The sequence below is a fragment of the Anopheles coustani genome, chromosome X, assembly GCF_943734705.1.
Source record: "Anopheles coustani chromosome X, idAnoCousDA_361_x.2, whole genome shotgun sequence".
In the NCBI taxonomy this organism is placed as follows: Eukaryota; Metazoa; Arthropoda; class Insecta; order Diptera; family Culicidae; genus Anopheles; species Anopheles coustani.
Window position 1 is genome coordinate 15,686,549 of NC_071290.1, and position 27,231 is coordinate 15,713,779.

Below are 27,231 nucleotides of genomic sequence, written 5' to 3' on the forward strand. Positions count from 1 at the left end.
TTTTATGCAAAAAGCTACCAGGAAACTAAAAAGAAACGGAAACTGAACACATGAACACGCAGCCATTTTACTTGGGTTTCCTTCTGTTTATTTTAATTTAAATTCAATTTGACTTATAGAAAAAAAAACACGATCCATTTCCATTTTCAGAATTTGTTCTGCGAGCCCTTTTTCCTGGTGGCGCAATCACCTTCCTTTACCGTTCCTGAACGCGCACAACGACGCACTGCTTTCGTTTTTATCTGTAGTTTTCTCTAGCATCAACTACGGCACAGCTCAACAGCGCCGCGAGTCGGACAGAAACATCCCCCTTGCTATTGTGTGCTAGTGGTTAGCATTTCCAAAACGCAATGCGCTGCGGCAACCTATAACTTATCATTTCTTTTTTGTTTTTTGCTGGAGGCATCCTAGAGGATCCCTAAGGTGATGCTGCTCCTGTCGACCGCCTGATTAAGCTTGCTGGCCGGACAGGTTTCGGTTTTTTTGGTGCCAACCTATCAGCCTAGAACAACATAAACTCTGCTGCAAACCAGCCACGATTCTTCATTCCAAGTAGATACAGCAATGGGGTGGTATGTCGCTTTTCCATCGAATGGTGTAGGTCGCGTGCAGACTGTGCTTTCTTAGCTCTTGCTTCTCCTTCATTTAACGGGCTTTGTGTGGAGATGTGTAGTAGGTATAATGTTCCATGCTTCCTTACTTTACACCCCTTGGATGCAGCCTTCCAGTGGGCTGCTTATGGTTGCTTGCATTTTGCGTTTTTCATTTGTTTAAAGCAGAGCATGTAATGTTCATCGCTACCGCTCATTGATCAATTGTCCTCCTTAAACGCGCCCCGAGAGAAGCATCATCCCTGTTTCATCAATCAACGACAATCGTGCACCAGAGTGAGCGCTATAATGTTTAGAGCTAGTAGAGAAACGTTTAGTATAATTTGGTTTGGTTGTGTTGTTTTCAGCATTTTATTTATTTTTATTTTTATTTTCCTTTTCTCTGCTTTTAATCATCTTATCCTCGGTAGTGGCGCTCTAGCCCCTTCTTTAGCTTCTGCCTGTTTTTTTTAGTTGAGTTTACTGCTTCGTTTTTCATTGTAATTTGTTTGTCTATTTGTTTGCCAGAATTGGACACGTTTTGCTATGCTTTTAATGATAGTGATAGCTACTCCTCATTGCTAACCTCGAACCCAAACCGGAGACAGAGAGGCACTGGATGTAGAAACGAAAGAAAAGCATCCCCCTCGAGAAACTAACGAACGAAGTGCAAAGAATCATTTGGGTGGGAACGCGAAAAAGTATAGCGATCCGATCGTAGGTAAAAAAAGTGGTTGGACGCAATTAAACGAAGAAGTTACGCCCACGTCTTTTCCCGGAGGATTAGGTTCCTACTGGCTGAAGCGGTTGTGGCATCTCGAACTACAGCATTACACGAAGCGATATCGCTTTCATCGATCCAGTTCTGTTTAAAGTTAGCGGACTAAACGGACCTACTGTAAAGCAACATATGCTCGTTTACGAGAATTGATGTGGGGACAATTTTAAAACAAATGTTGTGAAAGGAAATGAGGAGGGCAATGAGAAAAACTAACCACACCGGCCAGGAACAGTTGCGGAGACAGAAGCGGAGACGGTGGCCAACACGGGAAGAACATGAGTAAAGATAATATAGCTATATCGTTGGTTTTTTTTAGGTTTTATGTATGTCATATATGTAAGTTTGATATTTATTCTGACTTGCCCTTTTGCTCATAAGTATTGTTATTAGTAATGCCTGTTGTTGTTGAACCGGTCGCTCTGTGTGTTTTACTCTTCGGAAAAAAACCTTTCTGTTTTTGTTTTGTTGCCACTTTCTGGTTTTACCTATTTGAACAAAAGTAATTTTTCTAGATCTATCTGTGGTGTATCTTTTTTTTTTGTTTTCTATTGTTTAAGTTTTTTTACACACAACATATCTTTGCCTTTCCCTTCGCATGCGGATCTCTCTGTTTGTTGCAAGATGCTTTAAGCACATCTTTCTCGCGCATGTGAGTTAAATTTATCGCAAACTGTATGCGTTTTCTTGCTCGCTCTCGGACGACCAAATATACTAAATTATTGATGCGGATCATGAGGATCATCTTTAGTTCTCTAATATTCAGCTATATTACCTTTCCCTAATACGTTTCCCTAAATTCCAGCGATCCATTCGTCTGCGCGTCTCCTGCGTCCTGCACTGTTCGGATGCGTGCCGATCTCCTACTGCCTACCTATGCCTACCACCTCTGCTCCCATCACTCTAACTCGCGCTGCGATTTTCCTTGCCTGACTTTCCCTTCCTCGCTACCGCTGTTTAGTTCCACTGGATTCTCCATATACTTGCATTCAATCGCTGTGTTTGCCGGGTGTTGGCGGTACAGCGCATAAAAAATCGATCTATCAACCGCACGACCGAATAGCATAAAACGGCGATTTTTCATTATCCAAAACCAACCATAGGACTCAATTGCTGAAGAAAAAATAATTTGTGAATTAACTCAGACGGAATAAATATAGACGCTGCTATCGATAATTAAAAAAAAACCTCCAGTGCATTCTGTTGTTGTTTTGCGCACCCATGCATTTGTGTGTGGTTTTAGGGTGGAGGATGGCGCGGCGCAGCGAAGGCGAGCTAGAGCAGCTGAAGAGCAAAACGGCGATTGAATATCGGCGGGTGTATTTGTTCCTCTGGACTGTAGATGAAGGGGGATCGGTGAAAGGAAATGATGGACGAAGAAAAAGAGATGTAAGCGGGAAAGGAAAAGAGGGGGAGGGGGGGGTATAAAAAGAGGAGCAATTACAACAAACCATTAGATATAAACAGTTTCCCTTTGTGACGTTGTGTTTGTGTGTGCATGGTGCTCTAGTCGACAATTATTGAATTGGCATTGATAAATAATGTAGGAACACCAAACACGCGCACCACCGTACAAATTGTAGCTGCTCCAAGGAAATGGGTGGAAGGAAGTTGAGAGAATTAGATGGAAATTAGTAGAGGAAATTGAACACACGGCGGGTTGGTTTGATGATTGATTACCGTCCGTAAACGTGGTTCTCTGTCAGACCTGGCCTAATTCTAGTAGGCTTGGAAAGCATTGATTTCAAATAACGGAAAATAGCATCATTCACCGCTGCCTACCATGCGTAAGACGGTGGGAGAGGAAAGGTACAACTGGGAATGGAACGGAAATGGATTAGAAAGGAACCCCGCTTTCGATCAATTTCTACAGGCCCCCTGTTTCTTAGGGAGTTTTGGAAATCAGTCGCACCAGTCGTCGACCACATCGCCACCGACGGCCGCTTGGTTGTTGCATATGTTACCACTGATAGAATTGATGTAGTGCACGCAGTGGTGGTATTTCTTGACGTGACGATAGTTGGAAAAGATGACGCAGACCGCGCAGCTGAAGTCCGCCTGCTCAACAAGTTGGCCCGCACCACCGGTCGAAGACGCTGCTCCAATCAAGTTGCACTGCTGCTGCTGCTGTTGCTGCCCATCGCCGGCGATGTTGTTGGCGTGAAAGCAGACAGGGAGGAGTAGGAGTAGCCCATACATCAGCTGATGATCGAGCGCTGCCTGAGCTGCTTCGACCTCCTGCTGCTTCTGCTCGTCGTTTACGTTTAAGCTTTTCATTTTGAGGGTGCCGCTGCTAGCGTTGTTGTTGCTGCTGAAGCATACGACCAGCGTGATCTTGTGGTCGATGTTGGTGATGCTCTCATTACGTTGCCCGGTGCGATTTATGCCGACGCCAGTATTGTGGCTTGTTACATTGCTGCTGCCGATGCTAAAGTTTATGATGTAGTTGTTGTTGCTAATAAGGAAGGTGAAACTGTCTCTTCTGCCGTCGCCACTGCTGCTGCTGCTGCTGATGTTTTTGCCGCCGCCAACGCCACTGCCGCTGCTGTTTCTTCTGATGCTACTACAGTAAGCTAGATGTAATGCTTCGTCTGGAACGCATCACATAGCATACTTTCGTGTCCACTCCCGGGCAAGTTCGTTATATTTTTCCCGATCCGTTTTATATATTCTGGCGATCTCGGGCACCAGCGGATCGTCTGGATTTGGATCACATAGCAGAGAGCAGATTGAAAGCAACACTGAAAAAGGTAAAACAAAACAAACAATTAAAAATTTTTTTTTTTTGTGGCACGCATCCCCTAGTGGGACAAGGCCTCTCTCCGAAGAGAGTTTGAGTGACCGAAAGACGGTATATTATAGATCGGTGGTCAGCCGTTCGTAATACCGGAGGGTGCCTGACTCGAGATTCGATCCCACACCTATGGTGTGGTGTTTCCTCGCGCTACCGCTGCGCCATGGGCACCCCCGCATTTAATTTTTTTTATGTGGCACGACATCCCCTAGTGGGACAAGGCCTCTCTCCGAAGAGAGTTTGTGTGACCGAAAGACGGTATATTATAGATCGGTGGTCAGCCGTTCGTAATACCGGAGGGTGCCAGACTCGAGATTCGATCCCACACCTGTGGTGTGGTGTTTCCTCGCGCTACCGCTGCGCCATGGACACCCCCTAATTTGGACATTTAATTTACCTCCGATTAATAATTACTCTAACTAATATCATCAGAGCAGTAAGATTATCTCGAAGGAGTGCGTAAGTTTTTCTACTCCGTTGTTCTTTAATTTTCGAACACATACACAAACACACTCAAACAATACTTACCCTTAGATATGGTGAGCGCGGGTGACCATTGAGATCGTAAAATGTCGAGGCAAATCGACCCGTTACTGTTTATGTTTGGGTGATATATGCGTGTAGTAAAAGCCACTTTAGGCGGTTTAAACGGATAGTCTGTAGGAAAGTGTATTGTTAAGAAGAATACGCCTCCCTGATACGGACTGTCTGGCTGCAAGTAGACAAGGGAGAAGAAGAACATACAAAAAATCATTAGGATAAACAGAAAAAAGTGCGTATAATAATTAAATAATAGATAATGTTTACAATTTCTTTAACTTATAAATAATTTACTTAAAAGAACAAAAGATGCCTGTCCTATAGCACTTCCTTCTGTGCTTCATATGCCGTCTATTATCATCACAATTGAAAAGCTTGATTTTTGAAGATGATTTGCTGCGATTTGTCTTTCATCTAAGCATGAATTTAAATATTAAAAATAAATAAACACAGATTCGTGTAGGGCAAGACCATATTTCTGAACTAAAACCGACCGCACCTATTCTGCAGACCGCGACGCGAAGAAAGCAAAGTGCAGTAAACGTTTCGCATGCAGCACCTTACACTACCTCCTGTTTGTGCAGGGTGTTGGCAAGCTGCATCAGTGCAATAAGCTAGCCAAAACGGAAGTAAACGAGACACCCGAAAGCGCGCAAAGGACACGCGTAGATTAAGGAAGAAAAACGCCTAAGGTCGCCCAACAGTGATTAACATTGCGGAACGCGACACGCTTCGAGAGAAGTAGCCAAACGGCCGGCTTCTTTTTGACACACTGCCAAAAGCTAGCAACCAGACTGTTTTTCCTCAACTACGACTTGTCTGAAGGCAGTGAGCAGTGAGAAAGTTCGAGTGTTCGATTCTCGTGTCATTCTGTTACGATTTGTTTTCTTTAGTTTTCACGGTCTAATCGTACATCAACCACGTCACATTTGATGCCGATAGCCGTAGAACTGGGTCTTAATGTCAATAAAAAAGCGACCGCTCTCTTCTGCTGGTCAATCCTCGAAGTGAAACGATTAATAAGAGCCACTATCTGTGAATACTTCACAGTAGAAGAATGGAGAAAACTCTACAAAAAACTCTGCACAGCTTTTGCAGCAAACTCAGAATAATTCAATTTTCCTCTTTCGAACACGTCGTGTCATCCAAACGCACACTTACCGGGCCCATGATTGTAGCTTGCCAGTGGAATACTGCAAAGAAAGGAGAAAAGAGAAGATAAACATAAATTAGCACACACAGCTGTACTTGGAACATGAACAGAATCAACGCACTGGCCGCATCGATCGCGATTCCCTTGGAATGATTTTGTCTAATTAGCACGGCACAAAGCGTTTCTCAAGCGATTTCTCGTGAAGGTAGCCTGCTGCCTCTCTCAACCAATCTCTAAACCCTTTTGCAGGATGGGAGGCGTGGCGAAGCCTTCCTTCCAGACGCTGCCTGGTTCTGTTTCGGCCGCATTTTTTAACACGGTCCTGCTAATAACGAAGCAAACATGTGTTGCGTTACTCCTATGACCGGCAACGAACAATGGTGGAGTTCCTATAATAGTTTAAGCAAATAGTAGCCTCCGGCACGTCACTTGCCCGGTGCCGCACATGTCAGCAGATGTGCATGCAGCCGTTGAATATAATACGGATTAATATGCTCAATCGTAAACAGGCGACGTCACGCGAACACACGCAGGGAATAAGAAATTGTGCCCGTTTTGAGTTTTAGGTGTTGGATTGTTATTTTTTAATTTTATCTTTCGTAGCGAAATGATGTACCGACGAGTTGTTTCGATATTTCAAAAAAACCTTCTCATCCCCAACAGCTCTCCTGTGAGTTAACCTTTATCTAGGTTATCTAGTAGACCGGCTAAAAAAAAAGCGTAAAAGTGTGTGAGTAAGATAGACGGAAGTTAAAGTGTGGCCTTCCGCGTACGTAAAAACTTGAAGCAAAAACGCTCGACCTTAACGCGCCCAAAGCCTTGTGTGCGCAGAAGCGATGAGAAAGAGAAAACAAGACACCGAAGGTAGAGTGGGACCTGCACATAATTGATTTGCGATGAAAGATACGTAAACGTGTCGTCCGCTTTCCCAGTGGATGAATATACTAGTAATGCATGTGTTTTGTTTGATGCTAACATGTTAAACTGCTGCCATGGAGTGTATCACTATAGATTTAGTATAGTCTAGACTTCCAGCGAAAGGAATAACTATGCTCTCCATGGCAGGCGGCTCCAAAACCGTCGGAAGAGAATGAAATCAAAACAAACGGGGACATTTTCTGCCAACCGGACTGACCAGATCAATATACTAATTGCAAGAGGTACTGGAGATAACACATCATTATTAATGCATTAGGAAAGGCACCCAGTTACCTACCATTAGTGAAGCAACTAATGGGTATGTAATTTATGAATTCATTTATACAACAATATATCACAATAACAGAAAATGCTCATACCAGATATCCTATGCAAAAACCTTCTATCCTCATAAAGGTACCTTCTGGTTGGGCAGGTTTATAGAAATTACACCACATTCCCAAGCACAGCGCAATGGGGTCTGTGGGATAGGCCTAACCACAAACATTGTACTTCGAAGCACGATCGCACGAAGGAACGAAGCAATTGTTGAGTAACAAGAAGGACAGCATCCACTGGGGTTTCATCGCACCAGAGCGATAAGATAACGATGCGGTATACCAACCGAATGGTCGATGCAACGTCTCAGAAAGGAATAGTCTCCTTGGAATTCGCTTCAGAAAGAGAACCAACTGGAAAACATTGACAAAAAAAAATCTATACTTGTACAAAACTAAAACAATGAGAACCAATAATTATGTTGTTTGCCTATCGTTTGCTATCTGTAACTCTTTCTGATCCCTGCGTGTTCTTAATAAGGTTCCGGGTCTATCATGATGTTCGCTCACACTCGAAAACCTTCAGCGAACGCTTATCTGGAAGATAACGTTGTACGAAGAATGATTATGATACCGCAATTCGCCCTCGTATTTTTTTGTTACTTTTAAGTCTTTTGAGCCCAATTGTAGACTTTCTGCCTTTTTTGCTCTGGCGTATCGCGGCTTGTTTTTGGGTCATGAGTGGACGGACGGATCGTGCCCTCACCCACACCCTAAATGCAAGATAATTTTCAGCACATTCAATTTATTGCCCCGTCGCCGAATGGCAGTGCACAGTTGCATAATTTATAATGATACTGATAGGAAACAGTAAAACCCTGTTATGCAGAACTTCCTTTACCAGCGGGTGGAAGAAGTTGAGAATCATCTAGATTTTATCCGGAACATGCAGCATAGATGCATCGGGGCACTTTTAACGTATATTTGGTATCATAGAATACTTTTCCCCAGCAGTCATGATGTTCAACTCATCGACAAATGGAAACGAATAACCAACCATTCCAAAACTTTTGTTATGTAGGTAATCACTATCCTCAGGAGGTCGTTAGTTAATTTTTAACCAAAATAAAAGCTAATAATCGGCAAAATCTGCGTGTGTCGAGAAGAAGATATCAAAATGAATAATCTTGAAGCTTAGGGAATAAAAACAAAGATACAAGAGCGACAAAACCAAAGCATAAGTGATAGAGGTCTGCTGTACGCAGTCATCGGAATCGCGACGACGGCTTCCATAATGTAATTAATATAAGCTAGTTACCAAATTCAGATACTTACGGTCGTCCCCAACTGGACCTGCTGAGCATTGTGCCGGAGGATCTCTCCCCAAGTCTTGTAGTTCCTATGACACGGTGGTCGGTGTTGAGTGCAGCACACAGGGTTCATTGAGAACATAAAATGGATAACAACAATGCCTTGCGTTAGTAATGTATCAACTATTTCGGTACCGTGTTAGCTTTGTGTATACATTGAAAACTGAACGATTTACTCGTTCTCCACGCTGTAGAAGAGAATTTAAAGATCGAATCTGCGCGCTGGGGACACGATCGAACCGGCCGGCTTTAACAGCATCACTCGGGTGCTTTAGTCTGGTTGGTCATGGTGAGGCAGATGATCACGTGTGAATTTATTTATAATTACGAGTGTGTGTAGGTGCGCTAGCCAACGGAATATTCGACAGTGCCGTGTCGTCAACGTGAGGGACACAACGCTCCTGCTATCCGGATGAGAAAGGAGGAAATGCCTGCCACCGGCGGCCGCTTCGTGGGAAAGAAAATTTCACTCCGAACTGAACGCTCTCATAAGAATCGCGGGCAGGGCGCGGACTAGCGTGTATTTCGTTCGCATAATCATCATCCCATCTCACACCGGGTAGGTACGTGGGCCATCGATCAGGCTAAAAATAATTCTCTTTGCCGTTTCGCCACAAGACTAGTACCATTGGCACAAGGCGATGCCGAACCGGTATTCGTCGGCGAGGTTACGCGTTTCATTCCGCGCTTTGCCCGTTCGGTTCCGTCAACATCTCGTTCCGTTCGCCGGCTGGGTATACGGTGAGTAGGAGGATTGATAGACACCATATCGCCACAAAATGTGATCTCCCTCCCCCGTTCGAAATCCCAGCAAGCAAACACTTGTCGACAATTTTATCCTTCATTCAATTACCTTTCGTCAATAAAATGGGGCACGTCCATCAAGAACTACCTGAAGATGAAAATGAGGTAGAAATAAAGTCTTTCCGAACTACAGCAACTGGTGTTCTTTGTTTACTCGTTGCTACCAGGAATTAAAATTTATCGTCAGCTGTACAACAATTCTCCAAATCCACTAAGCTTGGCGAATGGAAAATCATCTAAAAAAATCTCAACTGAAATCGATAAAAAACCGAGGCTAATAATGTCACCGAAGTCAGTGAAAACATTGGACTGCAGGGCACGCTATACAAAGCAACAAACGTTTGGGCAGCGTTTCAATGGTTGCTTTGGTTAAGAACAAAACCCTAGTCCCACACGTCCACCTGTGCCGGTAAAGACGACATAAAGTTAAGAAAATTATCGGGTGCAAGCAAGTAGAGAACGAACTAAACCCACAAAACAATGACCAACTATAGCGTGTTATAGGCATTACCAACTAAGTAAAAAATATTACAAGTTTTAAACAAGGCTGCCTCGAGCCTCTTCTGGAAAGTATGAAGTTAACCTTGTCTTAAATGCTGCTTTTATGTTATTGTAATTTAATACATTAATACGGCAGATCAATGCCGCAGCGTGTTCGATGTGTTCGGTGGTGTGTGATATGGAAATATTGTTTTGTCCAACATTGTATAAACTCGCATCATGCTCTCTCGGCGCGTTTGTTTCTACTGTACAATGACATTCTCTCGCTCCAATCTTTCCAACTATTGAATGCTCGTCTTGTGGCATTTGTGGCGGCTGCTACTGCATTTACAATGGAAATTGTAGTGTCATCGCAAAATCTCAAGCACCATTTTAATGCGATGGGCTTCAACTGCTTGCTCTCTCACATCATATTCCAAAGCAATTGGGTAATGAGCTAGGAAAGAAGATATTACAGTACGTGGACGAGTGTACTTGGGTACAAAACACATCCAAAGCACAATGACTATTTCGCACCAACACGTCGGCGAGACGTCAAATCAACCTCCCATTGCTTAAACTCTCGCTCGCTCTTTCTCTCTCACTCGCATTCGCTCTCATTGCCGCTCGCACAAGTTCTATTTCTCTCCGCCATCCTGCTATCCAGTCAGACGCTCTTGACAAGCAAATTCGATTTTTCGCTGCCTACTGAGAGAGTTCAGCGCTTTCACACACCACCACCACCACCGCCCAAACGACCTGGGTCACGACGACGTCCCCGTGTGACGTGATCGATGTGATGTGCATCGTAAACGGCCATTGTGAACAAGTTTCGAGGAGCCAGACATGGATCTCGGTCCCAATTCCAAGAGCTATTTGATTTCATTACTACCGAAAAACTTTCGGTAAAAAAACTACTTTACAACATTTGTGCAAATACATTTTAGAACGGGCACAACACAAAATGAGCTTCAATTGTTGTTGAAGAAGTGGTAACGATGGAAAAGAAAACGTCATCTCTACAACGGGGCTGTGTCTCGTTACTGTACGGTACCAGTACTGATTTTACATGCAATGCTCGACGACCAGACCAACCTATTTCGAGCCGGGTTCGGGTGCTTATTTATCCAACAACAGCAATCATGCATGCTCGAAACCATGCACACGTTGTGTTAGCAGGTGTACAACATGTGATACACACCAGGGCGAATTTGTCGGCTAACCCATACCAGTAATCCTCGTCATAGAGCGATTGTATTAATCTTTCTGTTGCAAGGTTTCCAAAGCCAATAGCCACAACTACTTTCTTATGCGACTGTACAATTGTTTTACTACAATTATGCTGATGTGCCTGACAAATGGCAACATCCGACGATAGGAGTGAAAGTGTATCACAATGTTCCTTAGATAGTGTTCTGTGGGGTGCATTAATATGTGCATGTAAATTCAATCGACACTCGGTGTGCGAATGTACCGGGTTACTTGCGCGTATTGTTTTTACGTACCTTGTTAATTCTTTTTAATGCCATCTCTCTATACGGCTTTCTGCACCTCTGCTTCGAACGAAAGAATGTGAACGGTTACACCGGACACCGAGCCGCTGATGCTGCGCGCGGGTATATGTGTGTGTTTTTGTTGATTGATGGACAAAAGGACAATGCCCCGCGCTCTTTACTGTTGATTGGTGATCGCTGCAAGACGACTTCTTGCGCTTCGCTCTGGCCGAGACGACTTCCGGTCCCGGTGTGCGCCCGCTGCTGGCTGCTGGCTTCTGCTCTACTGCTGCGCTTGCTTGCACACTCTGCTTGTGATCGGCACACTTGACCTCACGATGGGTATACTGCCAAAATACAACAGGACTTGCTTCGATGAGTCTGTCTACAAATATTTTCCGTACTTCAGCATGATAGCCATCCTTTCTCACTCACCGTAGACTTCGCGGCGTACTCGCACAGACAGCTCACTCCTTCCTGTGGACTCGATTCAACAAAAGATCACTACGACCAGATTGGGGTGTGATGTTGGTGACGGTGCATTCATCCGTGTCCGGTTGCATTTTGCAGAGATTTCCATTTTAGCACCCACGTTGGATTCGTTATCCGCGGCGAAGACGACGTGCAGACGTAGGAGGGTCGCAAGCCGAAAAAAATATAAAACGAAATAACCATTTTTGTTAGTTCCTGCATGTAGCAACTCTCTCGAAGGCGTAAATGTATGTGGATTAGTAAATTTATCGACGAGCCCAAAAATCTAGACCGGATGCGTCACAATGCACCGTGGACGAGTAGACGAAACGAAAAATTCAAGGAATGATGATTGAGCAAGTGATCAAAGTGATCCTTGAACTGCAAGGTAATCGATTTCATGGCACACTCGAGAGAAATGAAGGCTACACAAACCTTCAACCGTGGGGTGGACTCGGTTACAAAATCGCACTAAATTTATACCTGATTTTTCCGATCACTTGGAAGTTAGTGTACCTAAAAAATAAAAAGTATGTTTTAGCCGAAGCAGCAGCCAACAAAATGGGCCACACAACTTGGTGCTGAGATTTGCGTCTGTGTTTGTGAGCACTTTTAGAAATTTGCTACTTCAGAAACATAACCTTAGTTCAGGGATGAAAGTTCCCGCAAGATTTGCTCGCATGGAACAAGTTAGGAAAAAATGAATTCTGTTCCTCCCAGACATAGCCTGCGGTCGGTTACCACACCGTTTCCCCACCTGCTTCCTTTGCTGGCTGGCTAAGGGTTCGCTCGTGGTTAACCTCAAAATATTGCTTTTAATCTTCTTCGATTGCCTTTTTCGCACATCCATTGGTGCGCGATTTGCGAAGCGCTAGGAGTTGTTTTCCTCAGTACCGTTCAATTTCCCAACTCGCATTACGTATGCGTATGGGATAGGTTTTCCTCGGTGCAACCACAAGTCCAGCGAAAGTTGGCTACCAGTGCTGGAAGTTTACCACGGAATCGACGAGTGAGCAAAACGCAACTGCACACATTTTTCCAACTTCCTGCGTAACACCATTCTTTTATTTTAACGCGAAGCGCTGCGGAGAATCTCTTGTAGCTCCCACTTGCTCCGTGTCTCGCTCTCTATCTCTCTCTTTCTCTTCCTCGCTTCGAAATTCAGTTGGTTCCGCCACCATTTTTCTTAACAAGGAAGACCTTGCCCGGTTTTCTTGCCAACACTGCTACGACGGCCTAGGGCCGTCGATTCACTGAATTCGATGAAAAATTTAGCAAAGATAGGTTACTACCTCGCTCGACTTACGCCTATACTCGATAAGTACACTAATTACTGTGCCGGAGGCACCGTGCTGCAAACCAAGGAGAGAAACGTTTCAAGCTGCAAACGGAACAAAACCCGACTAGGTTTCCTACTGTTCCGTGAAACGGCTCGAACGAGATTACCAAGATGGCTACGCTTTCCGCTCACCCTATGACGATGACTAGCTCGATAGAGAAGTTAGCAAGAGGTGCCGACAGTTGTGCACCAATACCAACGCGCACGCACTGCCAGCACTGCTCAGCGAGCGTTGATGGCCGCTGCTCGAAATGTTGGGAAGACTACAATTGCCGCTGCTCGAATTTCGAAGAAAAGCAGTTTGTGTCAAACATGCCGCTCGATCCGAAACGACACGAACGATTTGGCAGCCCACCATATTAGGTCTAGTTAAAGACTCGGTTACACGACAATTGTATCGATTGCATTCACGTCACTTCTTTATGCATTGTTTAGCAAGTAATAAAGATAAAAAAGAAAACCATGAACAAAATCCTGAGCCAGGGAATCAAACACATTTCCATAATGTTTTAAACCTAATATAACTCACTTGCGACTATTTTAAAACCCGTTTGACGCAACCTATGCCGCAATTGAGCTGAGCTGTCAAATCATGACAGCAAACATGTTGTGCATCATGTCTAGCCACCATGTATTAAATCTTTTTGTACGAACAAAAAATTGCAATGGCCGTATTTCAAGAATATCAGCGTAAAACATTTGCGGAAGGGACAGAAATAGGATCAAAGCATTGGAAACAGCGCAACATTGTTAGCGAACTGTCAATGTTAATGTAACCATTTAATGGAACCAGACGCACAATGCAAAACGTGTAGTTCTTGCTGTTCCTTGCTATTTCATCAAACTTAACGCTAACAATAACTTCCGCTTTCGTTGCGGCTGCCAAAGCCGGTACTATTCACGCCAACAAGCAGAGAATAATGATCATGTGAGCATTTCACCCGTAGCGATCATAAATTAATCGCATCCATACACGTACATCAGCTTCGTTGCTGCTCTATTGTCAAAATATGCTACTCCATTGTTCCACTCCGAAACTAGCATGTTTGCTCAAGAATCTGCAGAAAACTTCCTCATCTGTTCAACATGATGACTCATCGCATAATGAATCGGTATTCAGTAGAACTTTCACATGGTAACAATTGGAAGAAAACAACTGAAACAATTATAACCATCGAGCTGAAAGGAACAGTAAAGCAACATGAATATGGTTTCTGAATACCACACTTGCCTTATTTCACATGAAACGAAATGTACATCACCGACATTCTTTTAATGTAAACCTCTTCGAAAACTTATAATATAGCAACCGTACTCACAGTTTACAACGCGATATTGGTGGACAAATTAAGTGAATTTCGCTTTTCCAAGCTACGGAAAGGTATGAAGTTAAGTTAGTTGTAACGTAATTATTCCATTACGATTGATCGGAAGGTTGGTTTAATTGTTCGTGCTGTGCAGCCACAATGAGCAAACAACGAACATGAACGTATACTAATATGGTGGTATTTAAACCGAAAAGGAAAAATCTGAAAAATTGTACCTAAAAGCAAAACGGTACTTTTTTGAATACCTTTTACACTCTGATGTCAAATGATGCATACGAGCATAGATTACAGAACTTTTAGGGAGAAGCAGACTTTCGAGCAACAAAGGAAAGTTGGAAAGTAACTTTAACTTTTAGAATTGTCTAACAACTTCATCAAACGGTGAAAATTACGCAGCTCAAGACGATATTTAAACTGAAAAGCTAATTCGCGTCCACGCTAGAAGTTTTTGAGCACTACTACAATCCCCGTCCGAATACAACTACTTCGATCCAGCTGGCACCACCATGGATTTTTGTTGAAATAGACCCGCAGAGAACTACAGGCACAAACACACTGACACTCGCGCACACGCCACCGAATGGCAAGAAAAGAAAATGGTACGGAGCCACATGGAGATTATTTCAATTGGACTAAAAACACCATTGATCTTTCAAATTGCTTCGAAACGAATAATCTCCGGCTAGCTTACGATCGTTACCACCGTTTTTATGGAAGTTAAACCACCGGAAAAGCTGAAAACCAGTAAAATTTTACATTGCAGTACCTTCGACGTACAGCTGCCCTTCCGAATGAAATTCATCACCAGATCAACTGAACAGCAACTGCCTTGGAACGGACTACGTTACCAGTATGCTCGCTAGAACCCGTACCGTCAGACTATCTTTTCACAGCAAAAAGAACACAGCAACTGAACGCTATCAAACAACCCGTGCTGGCAAATGCTAAACTGCACGTACGACCAAAGTCACCCGACGACTGACTCATCATAATTTCTTCACCTAGGTCTCACTCACACGCTCATACTGACCAATCCTCCGCAGCGGAGTCTTTGACTGCTCGAAATCGAGCTACTCAAATTATCTCGCCCAGCCAGCTATTTCGAGCAATATACGTTAATTTCGGTATTTCGGTATTACAGAGGAGGGTTTGGTCTTGCTTGGGATTCGAACCCACGCCGTCAAAGCCCACGGCACTCGAGGATCGATTTGCTAACCGGCACTACCGCTCGGCTGTGGCGGACTCTTGAAATGAATCTAGTGCATAAACCATACCTTCTTGTATATAAACTAATCAATCGCATTGCAAAGTGTCTCAGATGGAAACGTTTGACACATAATGCTATATGGAAAAGAACATGAATTAACTAGCGCGATTCGCGCGACATCGCGCAAGGCTTTTTTTATATGGAGTTCAGCTCCTGTCAGGCGACGTCGCGCTGTAGTGTGGACCCCGAGTCACACGCTTTCCAGACTGCACCGTCGCGTAACGCGACGTCGCCTGACAGGCGCTGAACTCCATGCAAAAAAAAATCTAGCGCGATTCGCGCGACATTGCGATAGGTTTTTTTTATATGGAGTTCAGCTCCTGTCAGGCGACGTCGCGCTGTAGTGTGGACCCCGTGTCACGCTTTCCAGACTGCACCGTCGCGTAACGCGACGTCGCCTGACAGGCGCTGAACTCCATGCAAAAAAAACCTAGCGCAAATCGGATTTGTATGGAGTTCAGCGCCTGTCAGGCGACGTCGCGCTGTAGTGTGGACCCCGGGTCACGCTTTCCACGCTTTCTAGTCTGCACCGTCGCGTAACGCGACGTCGCCTGACAGGCGCTGAACTCCATGCAAAAACAACCTAGCACGATTCGCGTGACATCGCGCAAGGTTTTTTTTATATGGAGTTCAGCTCCTGTCAGGCGACGTCGCGCTGTAGTGTGGACCCCGAGTGAAGTTCAGCTCCTCTCAGGCGACGTCGCGCTGTAGTGTGGACCCCGAGCTAGATTCAAACATGAAAATGAGCAGAGGACTGTGAACTCAATTTGATAGAAATTGCGGTAAACACAAGCGGCTGGAAAGTTGTGTCAAACGCCATTTTGTCGGTAAATTTTTATGCACAGATGACAGCTAAAAACCCACATCTCAAAAGAATTTAAACAAAATTAAAAGCCGGCCACTTCTTTGACAAAAATATTCCAGTCCTAAAGAAATCGTTATGAAACTTATTTGAATCAATCATGAAGTGAAGATATTATATGCAGGTTCATGCACTTTTAGATACATAGTTACCTTGTATGTTATCGCCTGGTATGGGGGCCTGGTTTATCAATTTATGAGGGACTTTTTCACTGCACTTCATAGTAAATAATCTAGAGAAAAGCCAAAAATTAGGTTGAAATTATTTGGAATTATCTCCTCGCCGTGCTGGAGTCATTCATGACATGAAGATGGAACGAACCTAGCATCACCCAACCCTTGTACGTTGGTTTCCGGTCAGAAGACATTGTGTTGTTTAGCAAGGGGCTAAACCGGACTCTTGAACGATGACTTAGTTTTGACATATGTTTTCATGTTCTCGTTCATAGAAACTGGTTCTAGGAGGTAAAGTTTTTGTTAACATTGTATGTTAAACGAATAAAATGATTTTTTTAAAGCTTGGCTAAGCGAAGTAAACCATTAAATCATGTGAAAAATTAACACTCCGAGTGCGCGCGAGCAACGAAGTGAGCCGTATAAACGTCGGTTCGTTCGAGCGGTCATGTCAAGCGATGAGCCATTAATTTCAGAAGACGTAGTGCCTCGAAACTGTGCGGCTGTGAAAGTGATGGCTTGCAACTAGCCTAGCCGTAAGAATTTGTTTGCTTTGCGTTAGATTTCGGTTTGGAATTGTTTCCGTTCTATACGTGTCTTGTCGTATCGAGCTCTCGAACATGGCTCTTGAGTTGCAGGTGAGAAGTGGGAGTGTATATGCTTTTGAGCAAAAGAAATTAAGCCCAACCCTCCACTTTTGGTTGCGAAGCACGGCCATTTTCTTTCCGTGGGTTGTCAGGCAACGATGTAATAGACTGCTATGATGCATTAACAATGCAGGAAGAAAACTAAAATTGTGAAACGCCTTCGGTTTGCGGAGTAGAAAATCGTCACCAAGCTTTCCTTCCACCGACACTGAGGTGTACATTTCAGTATATTAACGTTTTCTTATCTGTTCTTTTCTTTCACAGTGTTGGTGCCGCGAACAATAGAAAAAATCAAATGGTTAACTGTAGTGATGTGATGTCGGCGGGGACTCCATTGTTGGGCACGGCGGTGATAAAGTGCGTTGCAAAAAATATTTGTTCCTTCTTTGACGAGCAATCATTCGAAACGGCCAACGTTGGCAGTGGTTCCATCGCTACCACGCGTGTGCCATGTCCGAAAACGAACTTGACAAAACGCTCGCTCATGCAATACAGCCGCACGATAAAGTTCACCGCGCGACGTCCCCGCAGCAGCTGCAATCGCAATTTCCGAATTTAGAAGCTGCAGTACATTATCAGAGCAACATCGATCCCAACCCGGCGGGCATTCGGCAGAATTATTACCGGATACCGCGCAATTTTCAACCACCGCAATCAACCACCAACAAAGATGGGCCACGGGTGTGTACATCACTTCCGTTGTACCTTACCAAGGTAAGTGCATGCCTACGCTGGCCGAGTGCGAGTAAAGGCTTAGTAGCTATACTATTATACTGTACATATCGAGCGACATTTGGGTTAATCATTCAAACCGAGGTTTTCAGGATTTCGCCAATAATTTATAGCTTACGATCAGTATCGGTTTCGGTACCGAGGAAACAAGCGGGTCATTGGACCCGCCTCCGTTGGAATGAAATGCCGGTCACCGTATGCGCCAACCGGTTGTCATGCCCTGGCACTGCCGCCAGGATGCGCATCGGTGCGTTTCGTCGTCGGTGTTTCGAAAACACTTTTATTACTTCGACCTGCGGCTGCAGATGGACTGTTTATGTCCTTTAAGTTGAGGTAATTGGCCTGCCGAAAAAGGCTGAATGCTGACCCCGTACATTTTCACGAAGAGGATGTTTTCGTTTTCAATAACAGATTGTAGTTATTCCGTAGCAACGACGTCACTCCTTTCTTCATCGAGCTGAATTCAGTATCCGTTGGGTAGCTTAACGCTTCGGGGTCGATTTTCTAAGGCGCATGTTTTTGTCCACATTCCGTTGCCTCGTTGTGCATACGCGTCAGCGAAACGTCATTTTGCACGAAATAGATATTTGCGACATTGACAATGTGATGGAATGTCTTCCACAGCGGTTGCCCCGTCTCTAAACTTGTCTTAATTGCTTGCTGTACGTCTCGAAGATCCGGCGTGCCAGAATAACATTGCCTGGTATCAATGGTTCAGAACAACTTCGCTACCGTTTGATACGGACAAGGGGATCTGAACTGTTCCATGGTTTGTTACAAGATCATCGAACAGATCAAATGCATGCAAAGGCGTGTTAACGATCCGCCTTGTCATTTGGCATTTGTGTACTTTCTCCTAGGCCCTGCTACAAGATAATCTTATTTTATTTGAAAATCGGACATAAAGAAACAATGTGACAAAGCGGCTCGTCAACGCGCCCTTTCATGTGCTTGATCCTTTCGATGACCTTCTAACAAACTATGGAACAATTCAGATCGCCTTGTCCGTATCAAACGGCTGCCAAATTGTTCTGAACCATTTACATCAGGCGGTGTTATTCTGCCAAGCCGCATCTTCGAGACAACATCAAGCAATTAAGACAAATGTAGAGTCGAGGGGAACTCCTGAGAAATATTCCATTACTGTTACATAACTATCCATGTTACTTCAAACATAACAGTAGTTCATTTCGATTTCGAAATAATCACTGTCCTTGTCGCCAGCGATTATTTTTTGATCGCGATGAAATACTGTTTGATAAATTCTATCTTTTACTGTAACGAAGTCCTGTCGCTGTATGTCAGAAACGGATCAAACGTTTCGACCGAATGATTAAGTTACCTTTCGAGTGATGTAATTTTAATGGCACATCTTGTAATATATTTAAGGACACGAAATAAACTACTCATTGTCATCAATTAGCACAGCAGTATCCTTCATTGTGTGGTGCGTTTTACACGCGAGCTGCTTTCCTTCTTTTGTCGACAACCGTCTCCGTTGATCCGTCTGTTCTTTCCACGTTTAGGCTCTGCATTTCCTCCTTGCTACTTCTCTCTCGGAAGTAATTTTTAATTGTTGTTGGACGTTGTTTCCCCCGTTCGAGGTGTTTCATGACCGTCTGTGATACTGCAAATTGTCAATGTGGACCCGTTACAAGAAAAATATTAATTTCACACGATACATTCGATGAAAATATCTCAAATTTTCAATGTTCGATTTATTGACCTCTTGACATCATCTTTTTGCTTAACGAATAATGGGTAAAGCTACATCGAAACTATCAATTTTGTTTTAGATAATTTATTTGAATACCTTTTTTTGTACGTACGTCTTCGGCAATTTTGGGGGAAAAGTGGTCCTGATGGTGGCGAGGCAGAATGCACCGACACAAACATGGGGGAATGCCATCCAAAACAAACAGGAGTACGAGCAAGGTCGGCAGTGGTTTTGGTCTGCTCGCTCACGAACCTGCTGAACCGTCTAGAAGGACTCAACGGTCTGGGTCGTCCGATGCCATTCTCCACATGGCATGGCCACAGCCCACCATAGTGAAGGGAACTCTGGAATAGATTCGCGCATCAACTGCGACTCCACCTTTTAGAAACCGGCAACGAATGAAAACCTGAATCGACTCCCGATGCATCGGACTGCTCCAACAAATGCTACATCACTGTTGGCCTGCTAGTTTGTTTTGCCACCGGCTCCCAGCCCGGTTGACAGAAATTGACATTGTTGCTGGTACTAAGTAGTTCCAGCAAGAGTCCCAGCAATCTGCCATAGAAAAACTTGCTGGTACTACATGACAGCTGCAAAAAATTTGAATTTTTGTCAACCGGGAGGTCTACTAATGTCACCCGTCTTTTTAAATATCCCTCCATTATACATCACATCGGGATTTTTATCTGCTCATCTGTGGCATATCATCTGGTTCAGCTATTCCGGCTCCTTGCTTCTATTTCTGCTACGTATTTAGTTCCTCCCGCGTAGTGCATCGGATAGAATGCACTTCCTCCGGAGCTGATCCGGATTCGCATCCAATGATCCGACTGAAAGTGCTATGCAGCCCCAGCTTCGTTTGTCCTGAGATGATGAAGCATTAATGCAGGAATTCTCTCTGATACTTCGGATGCATATCGGTTGCTTGCCAACACCCTAGTGTGCATTTCTTGAAACATGTTTATTATCGATACTGGTTTTTAAATTAAGCTAAGATTTTAGACGAGTTCAAAAGAGTGTTCACCCGTTTGTAAGTCAACAGGCGTAGGGCTACGGCAATTGTTGGCAGGGTCGCCGATGAAGCCACCATTTTCTTTGGTTTTTCTTCGTTTATCTGCCGTCTTAAGACATTCGCCCCGTGCTCAATCATTTGGAATGCTTCTACCAATTATATCAATATCATCAGAGGCATATTTCAAGTCCCAGATCGACTTATGTAGAAGAAGGTCCTCAAAGTTTGCACCTTCGTGTCTAGGATTTTATGTGAAGATTTGGTCAGTCCGCTAAATTTCATATTCAGAATCCTGTTGGATAGTTTCTTACCAACTTTTCTGCGTATGAGTAAAATATTTACCAGATAACTAAGAAGCATTTGAATGTGTAGCATTTGAAACACAGATTGAATATGACTTTGTTGCTCATATATCTGAACTTCAATTAATTGAATATCTTTATCAATCTGTGTATAGCCAATCCTCCTGGCATATTCTTTTTATTCAAATGAACCTTACTGCTTTCATCTCTAGTCTTTATAACTAAGTAAAGACACTTTTCGTTGTTTTGTGTATTTTTTACACAAAACTACAGCTACAGTTGTCTTTGTTGGCAAACTACATTCACCAGAGCATATGCACCACCAAGTTCTGCATCTGGCAGTGGTGATGATAATTTAAAAGCTGTTTTCAAACTGCTTTGCGTTTGGAGTATTTTAAAAAAATGTAACATTTATGAACTTCTCCCCAGTAAAGTAACCCAGACCAAATCTTAGGGACATTGATGTTACTACATGTTATGTTTAAATGGTATAACTCAGCTAAAAACATGCCAGTGCATTTTACCCCACCGGGGCATCTTGCCTAACGTTCCCCTACAAATAGTATGTTTGTTCTTGGCTATCATATGGTAGGCTTGGTAAGAGAACCAATAGAAGGCCAGATGGAGAGAATGGTAGAGATACGGCAGAGCAAATCAGCCTTCAGCAGTGAGTAAAGTTTCGGCCTGTGGCGGTGCTGCCACCGTGTCTCTCGTGCATTGTTGGCAAACGAGGAATTAGACACCGTTTGACCCCACGTTACTCTATATTCCTCCAGCAATCCCCTGGCTTCCCGCACCGCTGGCGCATGAGTCATCATGGCGACCGCTACCAAATCGATCTTCCGCGAAGCTCCAACTCTCGCGGAGAGCGATAGAGAGCGGGGAGCACTTATGGAGCAGTTCGGTGGTTTCAGTTTCGTTGAATTTGCAACACGTACCGTCGGGCTCAGAAACTCGCTAACCGTGGTTCGGAGAAGACGTGCGTCGTGCGTGCGTGGTTCCCAGCAGAGCGCGCTCCGCTGCATTCACATTTTGCTTTGGTGGCGTGTTACGCCCGTGCCCGTTCGTTGTTGTGCTGCATTCCGCATCCAGCAGGCAGTAGTGTGGCTCGGACATCGGCCAGCGTTTTTTGGCGAAAGTTGTATGTTGTTGTCGTGCGGTGCTTTCCGAGTGTGGTTGAGCGAGTTGTGATTCCCTTTACATCCAAGCGTTTCTGTGAGGCGCTTTGCGTCGTCCGGAGTTTTATTTTGGCCCGTCGATAAGCTGCGATCGTCATCATGGCCGCACACGTCAAACGAGTTGCACATGCAGCAACAGGCCGTGGCGGATAAAACGAAAACGGAAAAACAAAAATGGTGGAACGAAGGTGCAATTCTTTTTTCTCGTTGGTTTTTGAAACAATCGATTCCGAGCGCCAGCGCAACATACTTGGTTCCGGCTGGTTCGGTTCGATCCATCCGGCAGGCGGAACCCCGCTTCCGTGCGTTTCTCTGCAGCAACAGCAGCAGCAGCAGCTTTTTCACGCAGTAGTGTGTTGGAGGAGACAGGAAGGAAGGAAAAAAAGCCGTAGCAGTATCGCGGTGTAAGTTTTGAGTCATCCACCCGTTTTTTTTTTTTGCTGTAAATGTGCTGCCATAGTCGCAATTGCTAGCTCTCGGAGCGAGAGATAGATGCATTCGGGATCACGTGGATTCGCGGGTTTGAACTCAGTTCCGTTTGAACCACTGGCGCCTGCCCGTTGTTTTGCGCTGTTCGCCAGCTAAGAAGTGCGGGCATGCGTGCGTCCGTACGTGTGTGTGTATGTGTGTGTGTGTGTGTGTGTGTGTGTGTGTGTATGTGCAAAATCTATAAAGTTGCTGGCAATTTCCTATTGTCGTTTTCTCTCTGGACTCGGAATCGTACTTGCTGTGCAATAAAAAATAAAGAAACGAGGCGCTAAAGCAATCGGATTGCGAGTGGTTGATGACGCGTACTACAATCAAAAAACCATACAATCGACAAAACAAAACGTCAAGTGGACGTAGTTTGGGGTCTTCTATCAATAAAATACGCGATTTTGCTTCCCCACTTCTCCCGCCCCACCCGACAATCAACCCGTGGAAAGCATGGAAATGATGGAGGAAATGCATAGGAAACAGGGGCTGGCTCGAGTGATCGAGGGAACGAGCGTCTAGGGGAGCTCCCCGCGGGTGGAATGAAGGGGGGTAAAGGAAGAGAGTAGAAAGCGTGAAGCAAACACGAAAAATGTAACCGAAACATTTGAGAGTGCCGATTGAGCCCCCGATTCCACGAGTGAAAAAAAGGAGGTCCCCCCCGCTGGTGGTGGCCCGGAGCGGCGCGGTGGGGCGTGTGTTAAAAAGAATGTAAAAACAGTGAAAATTTCGATAATTTCGAATTTCGGTGATCGCGCGCGTGCCTATCAAAGAGAAAACGCCGTGTGTCGATTGTGTGTGTGTGTGTGTGTGTATGTGGTGGTTTGTTTGTAAGCAGTGTTAGTGGGGTTTCCCTGGCACGCGTTTGGTAGGGGCAGACCGGAAAAAAGGGTTGGGAGAGGGCAGAAAGGGAGGGGTGGTGGGGGTATATTAGAGGGCATCGCCAACAACGCTCGTGGTCGTCATCGTCGTCCCTCTCGCTTGCTCCATAGTCAACCTTACCTTAGAAAACCTTATCCATAGTGCAGAGGATAGGAAACGGGCTGGAAAAATAGAAAAAGAGAAGTACACAAACACATAACTTCGACTCGAGCCTCTGTGCGACCAGCGTCGCGTGCGAACCCGGGCTGGAGAAAACGACATATTGGCGCCACCAACAACAACAACAACAGCAGCAGCAACCACCACGACTTACAAGTCAAACGACCCTGGGAGAGTTCGCGGTGGTAAGACAACCACAGCCGCGCCGAGAAAGCAGCTGAAGATCGAAGAAGAAGGTAGGATTGATATCCTATATACACACTATTACTACTCTCCTGCCCAACCTAACACCGTGGTTCGGTGTGTTTATCGATCAAATAACCGCGCGGCGGATGTTTATGGACTCCAACGCTTCCGCGAGCGACTTTCTCGTGATCCTAATCGAAGACAAGATACACCTAGGCCAAAGTTGGTGGGTTGGTTGTGCGGAAGGGAGGGAAATATTTGATCGATTCTTCCAAAAGTGAGTAACATTGCCCTGTGCTGGGGGTTAGGCGAACCTTGCTCGCGTGTTTCGTTATTTTGTATCACTTCCTTTGAATGTCCGCAACGACTTCAACTATATCTGTAATTTGCTCTTGCCTTACTTAAGGTTGAAGCTGGCAGGAAATGCCCGACCCTCTAGTAATACAAACGTTCTTCCAAATACAAAACATAGGATGGTGTCATCATTTAACTGGCTCGAAATTTCATTATTGACAGTCATTGCTGCATGGTTCGATGTGGGCTGTAACACATTTAATCCCAGCACGCCTTTGCGATCATCATTTGAGGGTAAGATTCTGCAGTATGTTTCTAAGCGGGAAAGACCCCTGGGATCCTAATCTTCTCCGCACGGATTCTAATTTTGCCAGGTTTTCTGTTGCAATCGAGATGGAGATTAATTGTTGTCAGAATTGTATCGGGTTTTATCCTTTTTTCGCAAACCTAAAAAAAAAGAACTGAAAGCATGCAATTTTCTTAAAGTTACTCCGAAAACACTTTACCAGTGTTAGGGCTGGGAAAAAATATCGAAGAACCATACTGAAGCTTCTGAACTTAGTGGAAAACAAGAAAATGAGACTGGGGAACCATGTAAGTAATGTTGCGAAATCATTTTTTACCGTGACGAAAATTGATGTTATTCTGATGAATACGTTGTGCTAAAATAATGAGGGTAAGGTATGATCATGAATATTTCTTTGAAAAGCATGTTTCTGAAGAATGTCAAAGTATGATGTCAAAGGCAACAAGCTGGATCTCCTCAATTGGCCAGGCCAAAATTACGTCGCAATTCTTTGGAGATATCTAGTGTTGATAACATGACCAACGTTTTACGGTTTTTTACTATTTAGGTTTGCTGAAAGTATGCTAAGGTATATAACGGATTACAAACATGATTTACTTTTCTCAAACGCTCCTGCCTTCCAAACCCACTTGTAATCAAGTGATCCTAGAGACAAATATGTTTTATGACATTATATGACAAAAGTGTTTTTATTATATGTCAACCATCAAAACGAAGTATTACGCTGTAATTAATGTGAAACATAAGATCTAATCAATAAACTTTAAGAATGCTACACAAATATACACGATTTTGCTCCATTGTAGGTGGTCTTTGAGGAACCGTGGAAGTATTATAGGAGAAAATTACGAGTCATTCCCACTGATGATGAAGCAAGATGAAAAGAAAAATGATCTACAAACACAAAACCATGTAAAATTTATGTTCGATATTGCTCAAAATTTACATATATGGCCTAAATCGACATCAACAAGACAAGTGACGTTTGGCAGCTCTTGTCTTCGGCTAGAGCTCTTGTCTTCGGCTTGTTCCTTAGGCACAAAAACACTTGCTTTGGAGACTAAATTTGCTGGCAATGGATGTGTTGAATGTCGCTACAGATATACATTTGCACTCCAGGATGTGTCCAATGTTCATGGCGTTCATATGGTAATCGCATATGAACATAGTAAGATTCTCTTTGCAGGCTTTGGCATATTTCCTCAGCGAATTGCTATGTTCTGCAGCTTGCATGCATCGTTACCACCCAAAACGGAAACGAGTTAAAACGCCGTGCGAGGCTTTGCCCGATTCGCTCCGCTGGATTGCCTCGATCGTGGCGCTCTGACCCTCAAACTGATACTCTGACTCCTCGTAAGACGCTCGAGTAGGAGGAGCCATTAAGCCCATCACCTTGCGATGGATGCGGCAATTCTTGGGGCGAAAGTAACGCGTCTCGCGGCGAGCCTTGTAGCCACCGTGCGTTCGTACTCGATCGGTAGCTCGAATGATATTTATTTGGTATCGCACCCTGGCCTCGCCCTCACCTCGCCGCCTTGTGCTGTGGAAGTGTCGCGGACTTCAGGAGTAGTGGTCGATCTTCCACAATATGCGGTGGTGTTGTCGCCGCCGATGTCCTCGCGCGCAGGAAACCGAGCGGACTCACACGATACATAATTTCAAAACCTTGACCAACTCCTTTCTACTTCCCCCCACAGCGGGTTGCAGTGAGTGTTGGTGTTGCTGGTGTAGGCCAGCAGCGCCAACATATCTTGGTTGGGTGTCTCTTTTGGGTCGGCGACTTTGAATTGCGACCAATTAAACACGGCCGAAGCACGCCGTCGCGTTAGTATTCGCGTGTGTTGGGCGTGGATAGGTCGCAAGTCGTGTGGCTGTGTTTTTTGCTGCTGGTCGTTTTGGCATCAATGTGTTTTACGGTGTTGCCAATCGTCTCTGCGCTTAGCTTCCGTGAGGACACGCCACGATCGTGTTCGATTTTTGTGATCGGCAACAATTTTGTTTAAATGGGCCTTCTCTTCCCAAAAGGCATTACCGACCGAGTTATGCGGGGCAACAAGGCATCTCCTTGAAAGGATAGGGAAGGCAGTTAGTTAGTGTTTCGTGCGTGTGTGGGACCCGCAAAAAACCCGCTGTGCCGTTGTCCTTGACGCTGCGCGGTCAATTTTCGCGTGGGATTCCCTTTTGCTATTCGACTGTGAAACAATATCTCAACTTACCCGAGTCACTTGGTCCTCTCTAGTGGTGTGCTGCCTTGATGTTCTCATCTTTCGACCACTGGGAACGGATGCTAGTTGCACTAACTTTTCCGCTTCAAAGTAAAATCTTTACCATTCGTGACGTTAGGATGAGGCCGAGGTGGTTGTCCAAAACATGACTCACTTTTCGGTTGCAAGAGTTGCTTTCCGAAAAAATCGATTCCTTCGACGAGTTTTTAATTGCGCAACAGCTGACTGACTTTGGCAGTAGCTCGGCGCACATTCCAGGGTGATTGCCTTTTTTTTTTTTAATTTGATGTTTCCATCGAATGGCAGTGGGAATTACGTAACGATAGTGTGTGTGTGTGATCAGGTTCGGTGCAGTTTCGCAGAGTGTGCGCTGAAAGATGGAACGTTACAGGCGTTACGTGCAACCTGATAACCAGTAGTAGTAATAGTAAAGGGCTTGAGTTGGAAGTAAAACGGAGAACTATCAAAATATTTTGCC

At 44.5% G+C, this 27,231-nt stretch overlaps 3 protein-coding genes across 10 annotated transcripts in view; 2 read left to right on the plus strand and 1 right to left on the minus strand.

Moving 5' to 3' along the window:
* The window catches only part of LOC131269654 (uncharacterized), a 114,151-nt gene that overhangs the window by 43,509 nt on the left and 43,411 nt on the right, over window positions 1-27,231 (plus strand). The window lies entirely within an intron of this gene.
* On the minus strand, window positions 1,824-15,268 carry LOC131269662 (ubiquitin-conjugating enzyme E2-17 kDa). Of its 6 annotated transcripts, none has more exons than XM_058272145.1 (7): window positions 15,209-15,268; window positions 11,634-11,702; window positions 11,211-11,545; window positions 8,387-8,450; window positions 5,864-5,895; window positions 4,691-4,874; window positions 1,824-4,109 (listed from the first exon to the last, which is right to left on the minus strand). In XM_058272145.1, the coding sequence occupies exons 3-7, from the start codon at window positions 11,232-11,234 to the stop codon at window positions 3,970-3,972; spliced, it is 444 nt and encodes a 147-aa protein (XP_058128128.1). In that variant the 5' UTR covers window positions 11,235-11,545; window positions 11,634-11,702; window positions 15,209-15,268; the 3' UTR covers window positions 1,824-3,969. The 6 variants fall into 6 exon arrangements, with proteins under 6 accessions (XP_058128128.1, XP_058128124.1, XP_058128127.1 ...); XM_058272141.1 differs by having other exon boundaries at window positions 15,103-15,223; XM_058272144.1 differs by lacking the exon at window positions 15,209-15,268 and adding an exon at window positions 14,582-14,631.
* The window catches only part of LOC131269649 (uncharacterized), a 35,889-nt gene continuing 25,522 nt past the window's right edge, over window positions 16,865-27,231 (plus strand). For 2 of the 3 annotated variants that reach the window (XR_009179013.1, XM_058272116.1), the window contains exons 1-2: window positions 17,135-17,276; window positions 17,550-17,999. Coding sequence is in view for 2 of the 3 variants with exons in the window: in XM_058272116.1 (XP_058128099.1) it covers window positions 17,736-17,999 (264 nt within the window). In the remaining variant the exon portion in view is untranslated. Of the gene's footprint in view, window positions 16,930-17,134; window positions 17,277-17,549; window positions 18,000-27,231 lie in introns of those variants that run through there. The other variant, XM_058272117.1, reaches the window with a different exon arrangement.